This window comes from Crocuta crocuta, unplaced genomic scaffold (genome assembly GCF_008692635.1).
Source record: "Crocuta crocuta isolate KB4526 unplaced genomic scaffold, BGI_CrCroc_1.0 scaffold64, whole genome shotgun sequence".
Taxonomy (NCBI): Eukaryota; Metazoa; Chordata; class Mammalia; order Carnivora; family Hyaenidae; genus Crocuta; species Crocuta crocuta.
In genome coordinates, this window is record NW_027530640.1 from 12,503,354 (window position 1) to 12,519,092 (window position 15,739).

Below are 15,739 nucleotides of genomic sequence, written 5' to 3' on the forward strand. Positions count from 1 at the left end.
AGGGGCAAGGCCTCTTTGCATGTACACCACAGGACCAGGCCCTGAGTCCAGAGTCTGTTGACTGAATGGGTGTGCATCAACAGCCAGCCAAGCTCCCTATGTGAAAGGTTTGTTTTCTGTTGTCTCAGAGGCAGTATGATATAAGCATTAAGACAAATAATTGGAATCAGACTGCCAGTCCCAACTCTGTCACTTACCAACTGTGTATCTTCAGGCAAGTTACATCATCTCTCTGAGCTCCCACTCTTGCTTTCTTCTGACCAAGAGCCTCAGTCTTCTCTTTTGGAAAAATGGGACGATGATAGTACCTCCATCAAAATGTTGTCAGGGATGCTGAGACAGTATACATAAAAAGGCCTGGCTGCTACACGAAATTAGTCAGAGAAAGACAAGTATCATAAGGCTTCACTCACATGAGGACTTTAAGATGTCAAACAGATGAACATAAAGAAAGGGAAACAAAAATAACATAAAAACATGGAGGGGGACAAAACATAAGAGACTTAAATATAGAGAACAAACAGGGTTGCTGAAGGCAGGGAATGGGCTAAACAGGTAAGGGGCATTATGGAATCTACTAAAATCAGTGTTGCACTATCTGATAACTAACTTGGACGTAAATCAAAGAATAAATAAATTATTTTTTTAAAAAAGGCCTGGGGCGCCTGGGTGGCTCAGTTGGTTGGGCGTCCGACTTCGGCTCAGGTCATGATCTCACAGTTTGTGGGTTTGAGCCCCGCATCCGGCTCTGTGCTAACAGCTCAGAGCCTGGAGCCTGCTTCAGATTCTATATCTCCCTCTCTCTCTGACCCAGCCCTGCTCACACTCTCTCTCTCTCTCTCTCAGAAATAAATAAAAACATTAAAAAAATATAAGGCCTAGGGGCGCCTGGGTGGCTCAGTCGGTTAAGCATCTGACTTCGGCTCAGGACATGATCTCACGTTCGTGGATTCGAGCCCTGCATTGGACTCTGTGCTGACAGCTCAGTGCCTGGAGCCTGCTTCAGATTCTGTATCTCCCTGTCTCTCTGCCCCTCCCCCTCTCATGCTCTGTCTCTGTCTCAAAAATAAATAAAACATTTTAAAAAATAAAAATAAAAAGACCTGGCATAGAGCCTAATATCGAGTCAAGGCTTAGGAAATATCCATGTTAGACCAGTTCCCCATTAAAACAAGCAGACAGAAGTCTATGGAGTAAGGGTTATCTTTATTTGAATTGCAAAATATAAATATGAACCAGGTTTGGAAATACAGGTTGTAACAGTTCAGAAATGGCACCAGAAACTTCCAGAAGGGATCATGACAGCATACCTTTCAGTTTAGGTGAGGTGGGTGGATTTACGCAAAAACCCTCCTCACCTCCAAACTCTGTAGCAATTGGTAGGTTATCAGTTAACAACAACAGTCAGCTCCAATGTTTCCTGTTCCTCCTCAGCCTTTTTCTTTGCTAATACCTTCTCTAGATCATCCCCTGCTGCACTGACCGCTGCATGGAGTAGCACCAGAAGAATGACAGGAGTAAGAGAAATGTCTTGACACAGGGAAGAGGGAGTGCCCACTCTGTGGGCCCGGGGCCAGGGGGTGGTGAGGAGCCAGGAAAGCTGGAAGCTGGAAGCCCAACCTCTTCAGAGATTTGGCAGGGAGAGGACACAGGGAAACACCGGTATCTGTTACACTTTGACATCAGCACCTTGGACTTTCAAAACACAAACAGTAGACAAAATCGCCTAGGCAAGACTGCAGTCCAACTCACAGAGTGGATCTGACAAAGTTAACTCCTATATCCTGACCTACAGACCTCCCCCTGTGGCACTGTGATTGCTGAAGGTCTTCGGAAATGTGGACAGATAACAGACGACTACAGATGGGTCACAGAACCATCTCAGATTTGTGGCAGAGGGGTGTGAGGCTGAGCCAGATGGTGGGGTATACAAGGTGGAGGGCCAGGAGATTGCCAAAGTAACAGACTAGGCACTTGAAATATTATTGTTAGATTGTTAAAAACTAAATAAATTAACATACATAGAATAAAATAAATATATAATTTAAGAGGCATTTTACAAACAAACAAACAAAAAATAGTTGTTATTTCTCCATCTGGGTAGAAGTCCCAAAATTCAGAGTTCTCAGGCTTGTGGTATTTCACAGTTAGCTCATCAAATCCAGCGCTAGAGGGTCCAAATGGCAGATCCCTTGGTGGCTACTTGAGTACATGGCTTCTCAATCTTTATTACTTTCTTCCAATCCACAAATCTTTCCTTCTTCCTCTCCTTCTTCTTCTTCTTTTTTTTTTTTTTTTTTTTTTTTTTTTTTATCAGTCAAATATCCTAGAGCAAATGGAATTTAACTGGCATCTCAATGCAGAAGTTAAGTGTACAAACTTATGGGGACAAGTGGGGTTTGGTGGAGGAGATTCAGAAGGGCATGAAGGTCTCTCACTTTTGCTTTCTTCTGACCAAGATCCCATTTTGACGTATTCAGTTTGGCACTTGAAGGCTCTGGCATTTTGGCAAAGCAATTATGAGGCCCAATCTAGATAGCAGCTGGGGATGAAGGAATCTTCCTGACTAGCTGTGACGTTCTTTCCCTCTGCAGAGTCTACGATCAGCTGTGTCTTCCCAGAGGTAGCAGTCCCCAGCAGATTCCTAAAGCACAAGAGGAAGGCATTTAAAGCTGGATCCAGTTAATAGGTCTTAAGAGTTTCCCAGGTCCAGTCTCAGGAAGTAGGAAGACCATCTGCGAAGGGGCAGAAGAAGGGACAAAGATGGGAGATGCTGCTGTGTCAGGCATCTCTCCTGGATGTTTCTCTGGCAACTGTCACCCCAAGCAGAGATGACCCATTTAAAACCTTTTTGCTGGGGAGCACCTGGGTGGTTTAGTTGGTTAAGCGGCTGACTTCAGCTCAGGTCATGATCTCATGGTTTGTGGGTTCGAGCCTGGCATTGGGCTCTGCACTGGCAGTGTGGGGCCTGCTTGGGATTCTCTCTACCTCTTCCTCTCTCTCTGCTCCTCCCCCACTTGTGCATGCACACACACACACTCTGTCTCTCAAAATAAATACAAAAACTTTTTTGTTGTTTATTTATTTATTTTGAGAGGGAGAAAGAGCGTATGTGAACAGGGGAAGGGCACAGAGACAGGAAGGCAGAGAATCCCACGTGGGCTCCATCCTGACAGAGCAGAGCCCAACTTGGGGCTTGATCTTACAAACTGCAAGATCATGACTTGAGCCAAAATCAAGAGTCCGATGCTTAATCAACTGAGCCACCCAGGTGCCCCTACTGAAAACCTTTTTGAAAACCATTCTGCAAGGGGACCCTGACTCCACCACAGTTGTCTGCTCCCCAACCCCTAGATCAAGAGAAGAATTCAGCATGCCTTGAAATAGATCTAGGAAAGGTGATGATGGTGGCAGTGGGCAAAGGACGACCATTACCTTGAGCACAGGTCTCTCTCAGTGGGAAGTAGTCATGCCCAACTTCACTTTCTCTTCATTTTCCACATCATAACCTCCTCTCCTATGGTACCTGAAGGAGACAAGTGTTTTGAGTAAGATTTGCCTGCTTTATAGCATGTAGGTCCCAGAGAAGTTCCTTCTAAAGGACAATGCCATGGTTGTTCTGTCCATTACTTGGAAAAGCCAAGAGGGAATGGTAGCCTAACAGACCTCTGGTCAAAGGCCCAACTTGCCCCCAAGGAATGCCTGTCTGTAACAGTGAAGGCTATAATTTACTGAGAACTTTCACCTATTTACAGGATCCTCACAACATCCTGATGAGGTAGGTAGACAGAGATTACAATCGCTGTAAGATTACAACCCTCAGAAAGACAGGTAACTTGGTCCAGGTCTCACAACAGATAAGTTGCACTGCTTGAAAACAGGGACAGAGTGCTTGGTAGGTCTCCCTCAGCCTAAAACATAACCTGGACTAGAAACATGGCCTGGGGTCAAGATGCCTCAGAATTAGAAGGATATACCAATAGCCATATACCACTCATGCTTTGTCTATCAAACCGCACGCTAATGCCGTCAAAGAACAGGATAAAGAGAAAGAATTGTGTGAAGAGGTGGATCCGTGGATGGGTTACTGGGCCTGCTGTGAGAAGCAGGACCTGCTACGGCCTCACAATTTTTGCCGTGTTCTGGACACTGGATTCATGTCATGCCAGGGAAGCTAGGTTCTGAGAGAAGGTATACTCAGGAATATCAGTCAGATTCCTAGCCTGGAGTTTGGGAGGTGGGAGAGCTCATGGGATCACAGACAGAAGACTCAGGAGGAGGAATGGAAGTGATATGCAGAACAGCCTGTAGGGGCCCTCAATACTCACCTAAACATAAGAAGCCCCACGATGACAAGCAGACAGACAGACGACAGCACCACGGCCACCACAGCCAAGATGGTCGTATGGTCATAAGTATATAAACGATTTTCCACCGGGAGACTCAGACCATGGCACCTCTCTCCGTGGTAACCTGGGTGGCAGCTGGTTTAAGAGAACAAAACAGAGATGAGGTTAGTGGTTTGGCCTCTCTCTATAGGCAATGGCCCATCTTCTCTAAGCCAAACCCCAGTTCTCACAGCCTCAGCCTATTAATCCCTGACCGTGATCCCTGACCTTCTTCTATCCTTCTAGTGGGACCCTAGTAAAAGACTTTTGAAAAGCCCTTCTGAAAGTTCCATGGCCTTCCTTCCCAACTCCTCACCCCCTTCTCCATTCCCTCTGGTTCTCTGGCTCGAGATTCCCACTCCAGGCAGGGAAAAAGTGAAGGAGGACTTGAAGGTCTTAGCTAGATATGTTCCATGTGTAGATGATTTATTACATGTGTGTTAAGAGGTTCTGTTTAAGCCCTTCAGAAGATTTAGGCCCATGAGCTGGTGGGTTGTGTTGAGGGGACTGAGTACCACTCCCTCCAGTGAGGCCCCTCAACTCTGACCCAGAAATAAACGCAGGCTTCTCCACCACTGCTTCCAGCACTCAGTCCCTCTCAGCCACGGCCCAGCCTATTAATAGGTCCTGTTCCTTTGCCAGGAGTCATTTTTCTCAAGTTCCCTCTATTTAACTTCCAGCTCCCCCTGGGTGAAGGACTCAATTTGAGCGCTTAACATTAACTTCTGGCCTCTGAACCCTGGACTCTCTGGCCTCCTTCATCACAGGACAAAGCAAACAAACCAAGGTAACATCTTCTCGCCCAGCTGTCCTGCCAGAGCATGAAGGAATGTCAGAAACAACCCCTTGGCTTTTCACACTCAAGAATAAGTCAGATGGTGGCTGCCTCTTCTGACATAAAGCATTTCCTGGAAGCTCTTAGGAAGACTCAGAAGCACTTTCAGCTGAACAAGCACATTCATGTCCCTTTCTTTATCCGAGCGCCTGAGAGGCCCTTTGATGTAGGTGGAACCCCATGTTAGAGGAAAGCAGAGCTCTCTTCCCCGTGGTCACTCTGCGGAGCAGAGGTGTGGTCTTGGTTTTTCTGACTCGGAACTCAGTTTGCTCCCCAATCACACCCCCAACTGCACTGGCACTGTCTGCCTGGGGACTTTAAGCCATAAGCTTGCTGAAGGAAGCACTGAGAACCTGGTGGCCCTACTTCCTGGGAAGTAGGTTATGCATATGGTGCCTCAGAGCAAGGAATCCCTTCCTTCTGCCGAGAGGCACTTGGGAAGTGGACCTCTCCAGACCGGGCAGCCCCAGATGAGCCAGGCTGTGCTTGCGGAGTGCCAAGCACCTCTCCCTGCCCCGGCTACTCCTGGGTGCTTTGGGGAACCACCTCACTGCAGAATAAATGTGGGTCAGGGCCATATACACATAGCAAGGCACACAGTCCAGCCTCTCCATGAATCTAATCTGTTCTATCAGCCAAGATGGGCAAAACAGCAACCCTCACTCTGCTAGGATACGGAAGACGCTCTTAGGAGTGCCCTTGGGAAATCACTTATGCATGGCGCTTTACAGTTTATAAGACACTATCCTTAGGGAAGTATAGCTCAACTGAGACTCATAACATCTGGTAGACAGGTACAGACACACTTTACAGATTGAAAGAGTAAGATTAAGGGTCAGGGGGATTGTGATTTGCCAAAAGTAACACAACTAAAAAGCAACAAGGCTAAGACTAGAAACCAGTCATAGCAGATTCCAATTCATGATTCTTTCTACTCTGAACAGCGCAGGTTACCCCAAGGAAACACATATCTGATGAGGTGATGGGTTCCTGGGGCTGTCTTACCCTCCTCTTTGACTTATACTGTTATTATTATTAACTTGAATAATAAATAGCAAATATTAAAGGCTTATGTGAGCCAAGTACTTGTGCTAACTGCTTTATAAGAATCATTTCAGGGGCGCCTGGGTGGCTCAGTCAGTTAAGCATCTGACTGTTGACTTCGACCCAGGTCATGATCTCGTGGTTCATGGGTTTGAGCCTCGTGTCGGGCTCCAGGCTGACCGTGCAGAGCCTGCTTGGGATTCTCTCTCTCCTCTCTCTGCCTCTCTCTCGAAATAAATAAATAAACTTTTAAAAAGAATCAGTTCATTTAATCTTAAAAACATCTCTGTGAAGTAGGAGTTACTATCCCCATTTTAAAGATGGAGAGACTGAGGCTTAAGTTCTTAGCTAATTTGCTCAAGGTTACAATGCTAGTGAGTGGTAGAACCAGGATTCAACCCGGCAGTCTAGATGACTTCAGAAACTGTGCTCTCCCAGGGGAAGGGAAGCCGAAGCTGAGTCTGTTTTTCACTTTCAGCCATCACTCAAACCCCACAGGTAGTTACTCAGATGATAGAAATAAAGCTTGGCCTCAGAGTCCTGCAATTCAGTTACATAATCCCTCCACCCCCACCCTGAGTCAAAAGGATAATAATGTAAACATCCTAATATTACCCACCTCCCCCTCCCTTTGCAGATGACTCCTGGCTTCCCCTGGGAAGGAGGGGGAATGAGTATGTTCCCTGCATCCCGGGTGGGGGCAAGATCATGTGTCTTGCCCAGAGCCAGCAACCCACCAAACTGGAACGTGCTCCTCCTATCAATGTTTGTGACCCATTTCAGAACTTGTGTTACAATAGAAGTAAGAACTCTCTAGGGTCTAGAGAAATCTTCCTAACTGGGTTTCTCTAGTTTGGAAGTCAGAATACATGAGTTCCAGATCAGTCCTGCTGCTATTTCTAGCCAGGTGATCTTGAGCAAATTACTTTTACCTTTCTAACCTTTGGTTTCCTCATGTGAAACACAAGAATAATAAATACCACCTCAATGGCATATTTTGAAGATCAAATAAGAATGAGAACATACAGATAAAATCACTTAATAAAAGACCAAGTCTCACCAAAATGTGACTTATTATATAATTAGACTCCAGAGGGTACTGCCCTGAGGTATGGGGCACCAAAGTCAGATGGAGCCAAAGAGAAGGGGGCTCGCCATTCCTTTTTAGGATCTGGCCAGTGAGGCCAAGGGGAGGCTCCAGACCTGTCTCTCTTCCAATTGAGTTCTCCTCAGCCTGACTGCCCCCCAGGTTTCCTCCAGCCACAGGAAATTTTGCAGCCAGTTGCTGGGTCAGCAGCTAGTTAGGAACCCCAGGAAATTGCTCTTTGAGGGCAACTTTTAGCTGGTGACATGAAAGGGCTTTCCTGTGAATGGTGGCTGTAGAGGACTGGTTTAGGAAGCCAGTTAGCCTCAAGCTCACAAGGGCAGCCTCAACACACCCTAGCTGGTGGTTCCTGGGTCTAGAAGGAAGGAGGAACAACAAAGGGCCCCAAATGTAGGTGACCAGATATCACATTTGCCCAGACCAGGAGCTCTGTGTCTTCTTGCTGCATTCTGCCCCGAGTGCCAAAGGCTGGAGGGAGGGGGCAGCCAAACCAGACACTGAATCCATCCCCTTGAAAATCTGCCTAGGAAGCAGAGCCAAAGTCTTCAAATCAGACTGGTACGCTCTTAGGCTAGTAAAAGCCTTAAGAGACCTCTAACATAACAGCTGTCCTCTATAAAATCCTACTCAAACTCTGTAAGGACAGATAGGGAAGAAGGACACAGGCCAACACCCAATACAGCCTGGGGGCATGAAAAGCATGCTGGACTGGAAGTCAGGCACCTGAATCCCCGTCCTGTTTCCATCACTTATTTAGCTGTTGATCTCAGGCAAATCACTTCCTACTTCCTGCCTCTAGTTTGCTCACCTCTCAACTAGAGATAGCAAGCCCTTGCCAACTTCCCTAGGGCTTTTGAGAAACCCAGGACATGACTATAATTCCCTATCTCCTAGAATAGTTGGCACCAAGTGGAGACTCAACACATACCTGCTGGGCTCAGCTCATACTAAATGTTAATAGTGAAGTTATGGGGCAAAGGAGAGAAGGCATCATCATGATTATCATCACTATTCCTACGGCTACTTTGGCTCTGGGCATTCTTATCTACTGGCCTTAGCTGCTGGGTCAAGCCCAGCCTTCCAGAACAGCAGCCTTATGAAGGTTCTCAGCTGAGCAGTGGAAGACCATCCACCAAAGCTCTGAATCATTTTGGCCCAATCAGATTCCTGGCCTCAATCCGTCTTGACTACCCTCAGAGTCACTGCCTCCACCCTGTGCTAATGACAGCATTTTACAAATTTAAGGCGAATATACCCTACCTATCCCAAGACCTTGGGAAGAATAATATGGGGACTGTCTATGTTACTCTAAAGCAACTCCCTCCAATACCAAGCTCTTGACAAGGATGCTACAGGAGAGGACACACAAGTGGTCATGGACATGGTAGAGAGTGATGTCTTGCCAATTGCCAAATATAGGGTAGCTTTGTTATGTAAGATCAGACAGGACAAGGGAGTTTTAAAAAGCCAAGGGATCGGTACCAATCACAATAGAAGAGATGCCAGGCAGTCAGCCTTCTTGACTAGTTGAGAGGTGGTGTGCACCTAACCATCTCCTGGCCCTGTCCAGAGTGTCCCAGGTCACAAAGCCTGTCCTCTATAGGGACTTTGTGCCCAAAGGAAGAGTGGATGTTTGTAGTCTGATGTGGGTGTTGACCGCGGGCACAGTGGCGACATTATGCCTGCCAGAAAGCATGGTTGTGCCGTCATCCCTGAGGGGTTGCCAAGGCAGCCGTTTGCTGGGCTTGGCCTAGCAGAATAGCTGGGGTACCCATAGCCCTTCCACCCAGGAAAGGGGTGGTGCTGCCTGGCCAAGGGCTGATGTCTACCGGGTTGGGTTCCTTTTCTGTTAATCTTGCACAAAGGAAGTGTTCTCCCACTCCCATGGCCAAAGGCCAATACCTACCATGTCCCCCCACCTCCTGGCCCTTGCTGGGATAAGAAAGAAGAGAGGAGGGACTTCTCCCTGCTCCCATTATGATCACTTTCTGTATAGTCCCACCATTCCTTCAAATCAGTCCACATGTGTCCACTCGTATGAGCGGACATATGTCCGAACACACACATTTACACACTGTGAGTCTGACTGCACCTCATACCTGTCTGCAGGGCTCAGGAAAGGAGGCCACAGGAGCTCCACTCCACCCAGAAAGCCTACTCTGCCATGTGTCCCACTGGCTTCCCCCATCTGGAGTAGCGCAGGAGGTACAAATGAAGGACCTGCCTGCAGGTATCAGCTCTCCTAGCCACATGCTCATGTCTGAGCAAGCAGGAAATGTCCCCAGGGATGAAAGAGCGTCACAGACCTACACCACAGGAAATTACATCCTATGCGGGGGAGAGCCCCTTCCGCTGACTAAAAATATTTCCCCTCCTCCCAACTTCCGCCTCAAGATTGAGAAGAAACTGGGTAGAATTATGAATTCAAGGAACAGTGACAACGAGGAACAGCCACGTGACTGACAAAGCGTGTGCTGAGGAGAGTCAGCCCAGGAAAGGGAAACTTACATGCAGGATGGAGCCCGGAGCTCCTTCACATATTTGCATTCTCCGTGGATGCAGAAGTCCTTGTATTTCCGAAGACATGGGTCTCTCTTCCTCCCTAACCCCTTGCCTTTCTTCTTTTTTTTCCCACGCTCCTCCTTGCTGGGTGTGGCCAGAGGCTGTGGCTTGGAGGAGAAAGCAGCTGCAGGAGAAAAGTACCTGGTTAAGTTTTTTACTGTCCTGGGGGAAAGAATTCCACATGTCTGGATGGAATACATACTCTGTGACCCCACCTGAAGCGAGAAGCCTTGGGTAGACCCTTTGGCTGAGTGCCTCCCAGGGGCTAAAGGAAGACTGGGCAGAACAACCAGAAAGCCGAGGAGGAAGTACAGGCTACAGGGGTCCCAAGGGAAGACATTTCACAAACTCAGTTTAAGAACTTCATTTTAACAATGCTAGCTTCTGTTGAGTAACTGCAGCTGACTGGGCAATTCTACCAAGCTCACCCCCACCCCACTGTCCATCCCCATCTACTCCCCCACGCCCACTTGGTTCTATTTTGGCCTTAAATCAGCCTCATTTCCTGATGCTGCACTCAGTGACCCACTTGCAGGAAGACAGTGTCAGAGATAAAAATTGCTTCTGGAGAAGGTACTTGGAAGGTTTTTTTTTGGGGGGGGGTCGGTTCCTAAAATAAAAACAGTGGCCATGTCCAGGTGGTCCCCTCTGAGGCACCCATTAGCACCAGGGTACCATGAGTTCAGGCCAGAACCGGACTTGGGGACTGCAAGCAGGCCATCCCTGGTGAGGGCCTTGCTTTTTTGACTTCAAGCAGAATATTTACTCTGCTTTGTGCCCTTTGCAGCTCACCACTTCTCTCAAATGTCTATTTACGTTTATTCCCAAATGTCCTGTTTATAGCTCTCCGGAATGGGGAGTATGGTGTATACAAGGGGGAGAAAGATAGAAAGTAAGGAACTATCTAGAAGGAACTGGAACAATGATGACTCCCCCCATTCTTTCCACACTTCAAAGGGGGAAAAATAGCCTCACACAAACATCCAGCCGGGACTGACTGTGGGCTACGCCCATCAACTCATCAGGGGTCTGACGCCAGTCCCCCTGTTCCCTGTCCAGGCTGAAAAAAAGGTGCCCACTCTCCATGGCTGTAGCCATGTGTCTGGCAGAAGGATGGGCATCATACATTAGACTAGAGACCCAGGATCCTCAAGCTGGAAATGACTTGAAAGAATATCATCAGGGTCCCTGGGTGGCTCAGTCAGTTGAGCGGCCAGCCGACTCTTGATTTTGGCTCAGGTTTCGATCTGGTTCGTGAGGTCGAGCCCTACATCAGGCTCTGTGCTCGCAATGCGAAGCCTGCCTCGGATCCTCTGTCTCCCTCTCTCCCCCTCCCCACTTTCGCTTGCTCTGTCTCTCTCAAAAAGAACTAAGTATTTTTAAAAATTATATATATGTAAAAAAGAAAGAATACCATGGCTTTATATTTTCAGATAAAAAACTTGAGGTCCCAAAAGGCAGTGACTTGGTAAAGGTCACGCAGGGTTGAGATCAGAAATGCGGTCTCTGGACTCCATACCCAGTACTCTTTCCCAATATACCAAGCTGCCTAATACAGCTCTGTCCCTTCCCCTGGACAAGCTTAGAGCACCTGGGATGTTGAACCAGGAATGAAACAATGAATGGGCTCTGAAGTCAGCAGATCTGTGCTCTAATTTCATTCCTATGATCTGGGGCCAATGGCTTAATCTCTGAACCTTGGGGTTATTAGTTAGTAGTGGATAGCAGGAGTTCAATCTGAGAGGGTTGCTACAGCATTAATTAGCCCACAATAGCATAATGAGTGCCTAAAACACAGTACGTACTTAATAAATGGTAATAGCTATTCATTGGAGATGATAGGACCCTCAGACTTCACCTGGCAAAGCCAAGAGAAGGGAAAGCAGGCAGGTGGGTAGTCCCACGGTCCTCAGTTTCCTCAGGTGCAGACCCAAGCCCCTTCAGAGCTCAGAAGGTGAGGCAGATCCTCAGAGGAACCAAGTGACCAGAGCTGTGGTGAAATTACGGCAGGAGGGCCAAGTCAATCAGAGAGGGGAGGAAGAGAGTGACAGGGTGACAGCCAGGCTCCTGCCAGGGACAGGGAGCAGTGAGTCAGGTCTGCAGAGGTATGAGGAGCAGCCGTGTGGGTGGAGGGTGAGTCACAGCCCAGCTCTGCCCTGCCTAGGAGGAGAGGGCCAGGAGAATCCAGGTTGTTCCGGCCAGGGTGGCCCAAGAAGCTTCTGTGAGGGGATGAAGGGTGGCAGCCCAGGCTCAGCTTTGGAGCCGACCCTTGATCTATACAAAGCAGACACAGCACCTGAGGGAAGTTCTGAGTAAGAAGGGGGAACGGTGGCTGAGGAGCCAGCCGAGTGGCAGGGCTACAACAGGTGGGTATCTTTCCAATCAAATATAGTAATTCTGGGCCCCAGGGCTCAGCCCCTGCTCCACCCTGAGGAATCACTGCAGGTGGCTAGGGACAGGACAGTGGGCAATCCTGGAGACTCTGGACTCTGCCCTGTGCCAGTACTCAACCACAGCCACATCTGCCGGTTAGAGGATCCCACCTGGCCCTTTCCTCCCTTGGAGTCTGTCTCAGGGACTCAGGATGGTCAGGAAGTCTCCAGGCCTTGGGTAGGATTTGTAGACACACAGCATTTCTGTATATCTCCCTAAGGACTCAGTGCCCACCATTCACAGCCTCCCCAGTAGGTGCTGGCCTCACCTGGGGGGCCAAGTGTTCCTCATTCCTCTCTGTTTCTCCAACCTGGAGACAGGTGAATGGAGAGGACTACATACCTACTATATTCCTAGGATCTCCAACTCTGTCATTTTATACATTATAGTCATTTGATGTAGGAATTAAGACTTGCACCCATTGTTATGTAGAAACTCTAGGGAAAGCAACAACCATTCCTTGTTCCTTACTCCAGCTTACCCCAGAGGAATGTACCAGACCTAGGACACCCCGCCTTCTCAATTTGCCCTAAAGCACCCAGAAGGGCAGCAACTCGGCATGTGAGATTCAACAGCAAGAAAGACCGCGGGACCCACCTTTCAGGATCCCCCAGTACACTTGTCAGGCCCCGCAGCTTTTCCCTGAAGTCCTCCATATATACCTCCAACCCATAAGAGAGCCCAAACATCATGAATCCTAGACCTGCTTATTCTTCAATTGCCTACTAGGGTCCGAGGATGGGTGGCCCTCACACCCACCTCTGAAAAGGTCCAGGTCTGTCTCTTCCAAGTCCAGGGCTTCCCTGCCCCGGCTGCCTCCCAGGGGCAGCAGCTGGTCTGTAGATTCAGTGGGAGAGTCCAGATTGCTGGTTCCAGCTGCCGGTCCTCTCCGAAGCCGCTCCAGGCTCTCGCCAGTCACCAACGCCGAAAGCACTGCGGGTGAGGGGCAAGGCCGCATTAGACCCCCTCTCCAGACCCTCCGGTCACCACGCGCCAATGCTGGCGCCCGCCTGCCAGGGAGCACGGGCCCCACCAAGTGGCCCGCGTTGGGGTCGCCGCAGCGACCTTCCCCCGTGTCCCAGCAGTGTCCCCAACCCCCCTGACCTCCGGAGGCGTTGGCAGCCCTCTCACCTGCAGCCAGAAAGAGCTTCAGCACCACCGACGGCAGGAGCTTCATGGTCCTGGACCCGGCGGAGGCGGCGAGGCAGCAATCACTTTGGAGGCGGCGGCCACGGGGCGCTGGCACCGGAGCCCGGGCGGGCGGAGCGCAGGAGATTCCACCGGGTACGGTCTGCTGCGGGCCTCTGGGTGCAAGCCTGGCTGGGACCTGCGTGGAGCCGGCGGCCGCCGGGCGTCTGTCGGATCGTTCAGTCAGNACGATTCCCGGCGCGCGGCTGGGAATAAGGCTCCGGGAGGCGACGAAGCTCCGCCCCGCCCTCTCCCCCCTCCCGCGTTGGGCCGCTCGCCCGGCTCCCGGCGCCGGCCCCGCAGCCCCCGCAGCCCCCGACTCCGCGGGCGCGGCGGGGGAAGGGGGCGGGAGTAGGGGGCGGCGCTCACATATTTTGGGACGAGGCCAGGGCGGCCGCCGCCAGACTGTGGGTAGTGCTACTGACCGGCAGGTGGCGGGGACCAGTTCCTACCTTTCCCCAAACGCTTGTCGTGCTGCAGCCTTATGAATGCTGTGCTGTGCTCTGTCCTTGGACACCCCATTTCCTTCGCTTGTTTCAGGCCTGGTTCCTCCAGGCATCCCTGCTCCAAACCAGGAATCTGTACCCATGTCACCTTCTGTGTCCCTTCTTTGCCTAGCAATACAGCAAATAGTAAATGATAATTAATGTAATTAATTCATTTTATCGTTTAAAAATTAGATGCATGAAAAAAAAATTAGACACACGAATGCCAGCAGGTCTCATGAGCCCAAAGTAACCAGAGTTGCAGTTGCAGGCACTTGGTATCAATCCAGCAAAAACAAAGGAAGTTAGTATTCTTCCAGCTGCTAGAGTGGCTTCCCTCCATCTTTCTCCCCGGGGGATATAGTCTTCATTAAGATTTTTGAGCTATGGATTATAATTCCCAGGCTTCTGGGATTGGAAAGACAGTGGTTGTTCAGTGAGCTGCGTACTTTTCTTTGACTTGGAACACCACCTTCTTCTCCAACATAAAAACTGAGAGCTTCTCCCACAGGACTCAGCTGGCTAGCCTAGGTGGCTATTTTCAACAGGTGCCAGGAGATGAATGTGTTTCTCTTCCAACCTGTGTGTTTTTACAGGGGTCTTCTGTAGTCAGTGTCCTGACCCAAAGAAATTACTTTCCTAGTAGATATTTCAGCTCCCAGGGACACAGTGGGGAGAGAGTTGTATGACACAGGGGTGGGTTGGCATTCAGAGCCCTCAAATTGTGCCAGACAGAGCTGCTTGCCTGATTCAGCCCATGTGTAGGGATAAAAACAGGCCTCCTATTTATACACAGACTATCCCACTGTCTCTCCATCTCCGCTTTTGTGGGGGTCTGCCTTTTGACTTGCCCCTAGATACCCCTTCCAGGCTTAGGTTTCCATAGGAAACGCTATGGAAACCACTACCTGGGATCACTACAGGTCTAAGTTGGAATCCTGACCTTGTCACTTATTGAGTGATCTTGAACTTAAAAAAAGTAAAGACTTAATTTAAAAAAAAAAAAAGGAGGGGGTACCTGGGTGGCTCAGTCAGTTGGGCGTCCGACTTCGGCTCAGGTCATGATCTCATGGCTTGTGGGTTCAAGCCCCACGTTGGGCTCTGTGCTGACAGCTGACTCAGAGCCTGGGGCCTGCTTCAGATTCGGTATCTCTCTCTATATATATATCTCTGACCTTCCCCTACTCACTCTGTCTCTCAGAAATAAATAAAACATTAAAAAATTTTTTAAATAAAGACTTTACAAAGAAACATATATATAAAGCAGTTAGTACACTGCCAGGCTTATTATTATAAGCCCTCAGTAAATGTAACCTGTTATCTTATTATCACTAAGCATTCTCTCTTGACTACTCTGTTCCCTTAGAAGCCTCTTTTCTCTCCCTTCTCCCCAGGTATGAGGCTATATGTTGGACTGGTATCAGGCAGAGGCTCACCTATCACCTATTTGGCCAAGTGCCACTGTGTCGATTCTTCTTTTGGGTGATTACTAGTACCTCTGTGGATGATCGCCACCCAGGCCACACCTTTGTTCTCCCTTGAGCAGCTGCCTGACCACCTTCTTCCCCTAAACCAAGCCACCTTAGGGTCAGGGCTCTCCCAAGGGGAGGGAGGAGGGAAACACTTCCTGACACACAGCCAAGTCACCCCATTCCCCCACCTGCTGCCAGGTTCACACCCTGCTCTCCTGTCCCAGCCT

The 15,739-nt window shown here is 49.2% G+C and overlaps 1 protein-coding gene across 2 annotated transcripts; it reads right to left on the reverse strand.

Moving 5' to 3' along the window:
• Positions 1–1,187: 1,187 nt before the first annotated feature.
• HBEGF (heparin binding EGF like growth factor) lies at positions 1,188–13,745 on the reverse strand. 2 transcript variants are annotated; one of them, XM_077768758.1, is made up of 6 exons: positions 13,499–13,745; positions 13,127–13,300; positions 9,881–10,058; positions 4,329–4,484; positions 3,436–3,526; positions 1,188–2,644 (listed from the first exon to the last, which is right to left on the reverse strand). In XM_077768758.1, exons 1-5 carry the CDS (start codon positions 13,542–13,544, stop codon positions 3,454–3,456), a joined length of 627 nt encoding a protein of 208 aa, XP_077624884.1. In that variant the 5' UTR covers positions 13,545–13,745; the 3' UTR covers positions 1,188–2,644; positions 3,436–3,453. The 2 variants fall into 2 exon arrangements, with proteins under 2 accessions (XP_077624884.1, XP_077624885.1); XM_077768759.1 differs by lacking the exon at positions 1,188–2,644 and adding an exon at positions 2,651–2,735.
• Between the last annotated feature and the right edge of the window lie 1,994 nt (positions 13,746–15,739).